Source organism: Colobus angolensis, unplaced genomic scaffold, assembly GCF_000951035.1.
Source record: "Colobus angolensis palliatus isolate OR3802 unplaced genomic scaffold, Cang.pa_1.0 Scaffold55, whole genome shotgun sequence".
Lineage (NCBI taxonomy): Eukaryota > Metazoa > Chordata > Mammalia > Primates > Cercopithecidae > Colobus > Colobus angolensis.
This window is the reverse complement of record NW_012119043.1, coordinates 1,228,266-1,234,986: the sequence shown is the minus strand read 5'-3', so window position 1 is coordinate 1,234,986 and position 6,721 is coordinate 1,228,266. Positions and strand designations below refer to the sequence as shown.

General features: G+C 52.5%; 1 protein-coding gene across 1 annotated transcript in view; it reads left to right on the top strand.

Moving 5' to 3' along the window:
- The first annotated feature begins 1,044 nt into the window (after positions 1–1,044).
- Positions 1,045–6,721, top strand: part of PPL (periplakin) — a 39,668-nt gene continuing 33,991 nt past the window's right edge. The window contains exons 1-4 of the mRNA XM_011961424.1: positions 1,045–1,073; positions 1,458–1,570; positions 1,703–1,755; positions 5,146–5,355. Coding sequence (XP_011816814.1) covers positions 1,045–1,073; positions 1,458–1,570; positions 1,703–1,755; positions 5,146–5,355 — 405 coding nt within the window. The remainder of the gene's footprint in view (positions 1,074–1,457; positions 1,571–1,702; positions 1,756–5,145; positions 5,356–6,721) is intronic.

The window sequence follows — 6,721 nt, the reverse complement described above, 5'->3', positions numbered from 1 at the left end:
CCGTGTTAGCCAGGATGGTCTCGATCTCCTGACCTTGTGATCCACCCGCCTCGGCCTCCCAAAGTGCTGGGATTACAGGCTTGAGCCACCATGCCCGGCCGCGGAATTTCTTGACTGTTTTCCACAACTGTGCACCATTTTGTATCCCCACCAGCAAGGCACGAGGGTTCCGATTTCTCCACATCTTTGTCGGCACTTGTTACTGTCTGTCTTTTTTATTATAGCCATCATAGTGGATGAAAAGTGGCATCCTGGTGTGGTTTTGGGTTCTTGGCATTTTAAATTAATCTGTGAAGCACCTACTGTGTGTTGGGAGCCCTGTAAGATCATCACATTGAGTTGTTAAGGGCCTGAAGTCTGGCTCTGCCATCTAATTGCTGGGTGACTTTGGGAGAGTTACTTAACCTCTCTGATCCTCAGTTTCCACAACCATACATGGGGATAATAATACAATTACCCACCGTGCTAACACTCAGCTCGCAGGGTTGTCATGAAGATTGAGTGAGAAGCAGTGAGGAGCGTGGCATGTAGAAAGTATTAGCCATTAGCTCATGTTTACCATGGTGGAGGTTGTTACTGGTGTGATTTTCCTAGCATCCCCTTGAGTAACTATTAGTCTGGTCGGTCTCGTGCCTCTGGAGTGAGATTGCTGGAGGGGAGAATTGTGGTTCACAAGCTGTGTGACCCTGGGCAAGTGCTTCGATGTCTCAGAGTCTTGGTTTCTTCATCTGTAAAGGGGCACATGAACCTCCCCGGGGACTTAGGGCAACGATGCTATTGAGCTGGTGCCTGTGAATGTGTCTGAGGTCTGGCAAAGCCCACAGCAAGTGGCAAATGCCCAGGATGCCTTTGTGGTCATCACCAGTGGACAGATGGAGAAGCGGAGGCTGCACGAGGGTAGGGCACTTGCCTGAGGCTGTCTAAGCAGCAGGCGGCGGAGTGGGCCTTGGGCCTGTCTCCTCATAGCTTCCTGCTGCCGCTCACGACTTTGTCCCTCCAGGAGTCCAAGGTCCCTGAGGCAGTGGTCATTGCCCCACAACTCCCATGTCCTCTGGGGGGCTTCGGCTGGAACAGTAGGCCCGGCCAGGATGGAGTTCAGAAGGTGGCTTTTCTTGCATCTGCCCCAGTCCATGAAAGGGCTGGTTTGGGCGCTGGCCCTGTTCCTGAGGTGGGACTGGGCTCCAGAGAGACAAAGGCCCCTACTTGAGCCACAGTACAGACCCTAACAATGCACTGCAGAGTCAGAGGTTGAATATTTGGGGTGAGACTCACCGCCTCAAGGTGCAGCTGGCCCAGCAGATGGTCAGTGACTGGGGTGGGAATGTGGGGGCCCAGAAACTCACATTCTCCATGTGGCCTGCCCAACCAGGAAGTGGGGGTTAGGGAATGAGGGAGGAATCAGGGGTGGACCCCTGACCTGGATGTTCTAGAAGCCCAGCTTGTCCCTTCTTACCCAGATCCTCCATCCAAAGCTCCCCGCTGCTGAGCCTTCCTGGCCACGCTGCCAAACACCAGCTTTCTCCACTGCAGGACTTGTCAGTGCCTTTGCTGGCTCGTGGACATATCAAAGGTGGGGTTTTCCTAACTGCCTTGACCAAGGAAGAATAAGGCTTGTAAGAGCTGGGTTCCTGGGACCCCACTTTGGGACAGGCTGCCCCCAGTTGACCTTGCAGAGGTGTGGCCTGGGTCCTGTTCCCTCAAGATCCCCCAGCTCCGGTGTATCCAGGTCTGCCACAAAGCCGGCCTTTAGACAAGGTTTGGGACATAGGGGGATGGATTCTCCAGCACGTTTGCTGCTGCCATTTCTGCCCCCGGCGCCCCCAACATCAACAGCACCTGCAGTGCTGCTTCATGACTCCAATAGGTGTCCAGGTCCCCTGGGGAACCTGCAAAAATCGCAATAATAATACAGCTTCCCGGGCCCAGCTCTGGAGACCTGGGTTCAGCAGGTCTGGGTTAGTGGCCCGGAATCGGAATTTTTCACACTGGGCCCCAGAACCTTGACCCGGGGAGCGTCGGTCTAAAGGGCTGGTGGTCCCCTCTGCCTTGACGGTCAAGAACCCCACCCTGGCCCACCCCACGGGACATGCCAGGACCTGCCTCTCTATGGCCTGTCCTCACTGGAGCCTTCTGCACAGGAACACCAAATTCTTTCTCCTGCTTTACACCCAGCCGACACCACCTCCTCCAGGAAGCCTTCCGTGACTACCACTGTCCCCGCCCAGCCAGTCCAGAGGCTCCCTTGGGCATCCCCAGCCCCCAGGCGTGTCTCAGTCTCGTGACTGTTTCTATAAATACTGATTGCCTCCTGGTCTGTAGGGTGGATTAGGGAGGGAGAGGCCTTTCTTTGTGAGATGCCAGGCTCTCACACAGCAGGTGCTTAATGAGTGTGAGTAGAAGGAATCTTCTGTGTGCCTAGCCACACAGGCCCCACTGTGGGTCTTCAGTGGAGACAGGGGAACTATCATGGCTGGCTGACTGGGTGACAGTGGCTAAGCTGCTTTTCCTCTCTGGTCTGTTTCTTTCTTTGTTTAAAGAAAACAACAGAGGAAGGCCGGGCATGGTGGCTTACACCTGTAATCCCAGCTACTCAGGAGTCTGAGGCAGCAGAATCGTTTGAACCCAGGAAGTAGAGGTTGCAGTGAGCCAAGATCGTACCACTGCACTTCCAGCCTGGGTGACAGCGAGACTCTGTCTCAAAACAACAGAGGCAGGGCTGGGTGATCTCTAAGGCTCCTTGACAACTAAAATCACAAACCTTTGTTGAGACTTACTCTGCGCCCAGCTCTGTGCACAGCCCTTTAGCAGTGTAACCTCACTTCCATTGTAACCCCTGCCACGCTGGTCTCAGGAAAGGTTCTGTTACTGTGGTCCATCGGATTGGGAAGCAGAGGTGCAGATAGGCAAGGGAGCTTGGCCATGTCACACAGCCACTAAGTGGCTGGTGGGCACCAAGATCTGAACCCACAGCTAACCCCAGGGCCAAAGTCTTAACTAACTCCCATGATAGCATTTTCCAGAGTGGTTTGTGTGTGGTTCTGGGGGACGGGGGGCAGTAGACAGATGTGACAGGAGGGGACACAGAGACAGGGAGAGGGCCAGGCTGCTTTCAAGACTTTTTTTTTTTCTTTGAGACCGAGTCTCGCTCTGTCGCCCAGGCCGGAGTACAGTGGCACAATCTCGGCTCACTACCACCTCCACCTCCCGGGTTCAAGCGATTCACCTGCCTCAGCCTCCCTGAGTAGCTGGAATTACAGGTGCGCACCACCATGCCCAGCTAATATTTGTATTTTTAGTGGAGACGGGGTTTCACCATGTTGGCCAGGCTGGTCTCAAACTCCTGATCTCAGGTGATCCACCCGCCTTGGCCTCCCAAAGTACTGGGATTACAGGTGTGAGCCACCATACCAGGCCTCAAGTCTCTTTGAGGCTCTCTGAGAAGATCGGGAGAAAGGCTAGGCCTGACGCCACCACGGCGGTCACACTTCCTGACTCGTAACAGCGGGCAGCCCGGTGTCACCATGGAACCCAATGCCACTGCGTTCCCATGAAATTTATTTTGGCAGCTAATTCATTCATGATGAGGGCTTCTGGTTTTCTCTTTAAAAGGGGGAGAGCAGTTACCTTTGTAAACACACTCATTTAACTCTAAAATGAAATGAGTAGGTTGAAAGAAAAACATCTGGTAATTAAAAATAAGACTGCTCACACAAAAGCTTGTTCCCGAATGTTCACAGCAGCGTGATTCTCATGATGGCCCAAAGGTGGAAACGGCCCAGATGGTTGTCAGTTGTTGAATGAATAAGCAAAATGTGATGTAGCCACGTGACAGAATATTATTCAGCCATAAAAAGAATGAAGTTCTAATCGATGCCACAATATGCATGAAGTTTGAAAACATCATGCTGAGAGAAGGCAGACGCAAAAGGCCACGTGTCGTGTGATTCTGTTTTTATGAAATGTCCAGAATAGGCAAATCCATAGAGAAAGTGAATTCCTGATTGCCAGGGGCTGGAGGGGTGGGGAACAGGGAGTGACAGCTCGTGGGTGTGGAGCTTTGGGGTGATAAAAATGTCTGGAATGAGACAGTGGTGATGGTTGCACAATTCTGAATATGTAGTACTAAAAACCACTGACTGTGTACTTTTAAACAGGTGAATTGTACGGTATGTGAGTTATCTCCCAATTTTTAAAATATGGTACGTTTTGCCAACATGGCAAAATAGAAGCATTAGAAGCTGGGTGTGCTGGTGGTGCCAGTGGTCCCAGCTACTCAGGAGGTGGAAGTAGGAGGATTGCTTGAGCTCAGGAGTTCGAGGCTACAGCGAACTACGATCATGCCACTGCACTCTAAGCCGGGTGACAGAGTGAGACCGTATCTCTCACAAAAAATATGTAGGCAGGCCTGGTGGCTCACATCTGTGATCAGCACTTTGGGAGTCCGAGGTGGATGAATTGCTTGAGCTTAGGAGTTCGAGACCAGCCTGGGTGACATGTTGAAACCCCCTCTCTACCAAAAGAAACATAAAAGTTATCCGGGAGTGGTGGCATGTGCCTGTAGTCCCAGCTACTTGGGAGGCCGGGCTGGGAGGATTGCTTGAGCCTGGGAGATAGAGGCTGCAGTGAGCCATGACTGTGCCGCTATACTCCAGCCTGGGCAAGAGTATGAGACTCTATCTATGGCAATTAAACAAACAAATAAATAAATAAATAAAAGTAGAAGTATTAGAATGATCAAAGTGGAAGCTGGTTGGGCCCAGTGGCTCATGCCTGTAATCCCAGCACTTTGGGAGGCTGAGGTGGGTGGATCACTTGAGGTCAGGAGTTCAAGACCAGCCTGGTCAACATGGTAAAACCCCGTCTCTACTAAAAATACAAAAATTAGCCAGGCTTGGTGGTGTGCACCTGTAATCCCAGCTACTGGGGAGGCTGAGGCATGAGAATCATTTGAACCCAAGCAGTGGAGGTTGCAGTAAACCGAGATCACGTCACTGCACTTTAGCCTAGGTGACAGAGCAAGACTCCATCTCAAAAAAAAAATTAAAAAAAAAAAAATGGAGGCTGACCCCTGCCAGGCGCTCTCTGTGGCTTTAGTGACGTTGCCCTACGGGAACAGCCCAACTACCTCAAAGGCTCTGTGGGCAGCTCCTGCTCAGAGCACGGGGCCGGGGACAGCCAGAGGATGGGGTGCTGGTTGGGGCACAGCCCCCACCCACCAGGCACCCCACCCGTCTCCCCTCGGCTTCTGCCCACAGCATCTCTAACAAGGAGCTTTCGGAGCTGATCGAGCAGCTGCAGAAGAATGCCGACCAGGTGGAGAAGAACATCGTGGACACGGAGGCCAAGATGCAGAGTGTGAGTGCCCCCGTTCCCACCTGCGTGCCCCGGTGCTACCAGCCCCGTTCAGGACCGGGGTCTGTTCGGAATCAGTGATTCTCACCCAGGGGTGATTCTGGCCCCGAGGGAACATGCAGAGACATTTTGGTTTTCACTGCCTGGAAGGAAGGTGCTCCTGGCGTTAGCTGCGGAGGGGAGACGGGGATGCTGCTGAACACCCTACCATGCAGTGTAGGGCAGGGGTGCCGAGGTCAGGAAGCCCTGCTCTGCGAGAGGAACCTGGCCATTGCTGTTAATACCAGTACCTGCTGGATACTAAGTTCCTCCCACTTCCTGGGCCCTGTGCAAAGCATCTCCTGCCTGGAGGACTGCCATGGGGTCAGGCTCTAGGGAAGCAGCCTAGCCTTGTCCTTGCTGGGTGACCTTGGGCAAGTGAGTCTTTGCACCTCCCCATAAATGGGATTCTCTCTAACCGAGCTGGAGTGAGTGTTCCCACCTGGCGGGGTGGTTGTAAAGATTAAATAGATTATTCAGGTGCAGTGCAGAGCTACTGTCATCAATATCATTCTCACTGCTCGTCCTGCTGCTGCCAGCACTCAGGGTGCAGGGCTTCCTCCGCCGTTTTTGGAGAAGAGAGAGAAAATAGCTAGGCAGATCACTTTCCCCGCTCTGGGCCTCAGTTTCCCCTTCTGTAACATGGGGATAACTGCCCGGTGGACTCAACGGCACGAAGCCTCTGTACCCTGCGGGACTCATAGGCCTCTGGAATGGTCACCTCTTTGAACCTTCTAGCAGCGTCAGCCTGGTGCGATTGGGTTGATGCCCGTTTTGTACTGGAGCAGTTGAGGTTCAGAAGGGACTGGGGTGATGAGTCAGTGACAGAGATGGTGCCAGCATCGGCCCGGAGGTGGAGTTACCAGATTTAGCAAATAAAATACAAGATGCCCAGTTACATTTGAATTTCAGAACACAAATCATGTCTTAGTAACAGGAAAGCCCATGTATTATTAGGGAAAGGCTTATGCTAAAACATTATTTGTTGTTTATCTGAAATTCAAATGTAACTGGTGATCTGTATTTCATCTGGCGTCCCTGTGCGGGAGATGATTGAGAGGTGGGACCAGGCCAGGTGCGTAATGACTCACACCGCTGTAATCCCAGTACTTTGGGAGGCTGAGGTGGGCAGATCACTTGAGGTCAGGAGTTTGAGACCAGATTGGCCAATATGGTGAAACCTCATCTCTACTAAAAGTACAAAAATTAGCTGGGCATGGTGGTGCACACCTATAATCCCAGCTACTCAGGAGGCTAAGGCAGGAGAATCGCTTGAACCTGGGAGGCGGAGGTTGCAGTGAGCCAAGATCATGCCACTGCACTCTAGCCT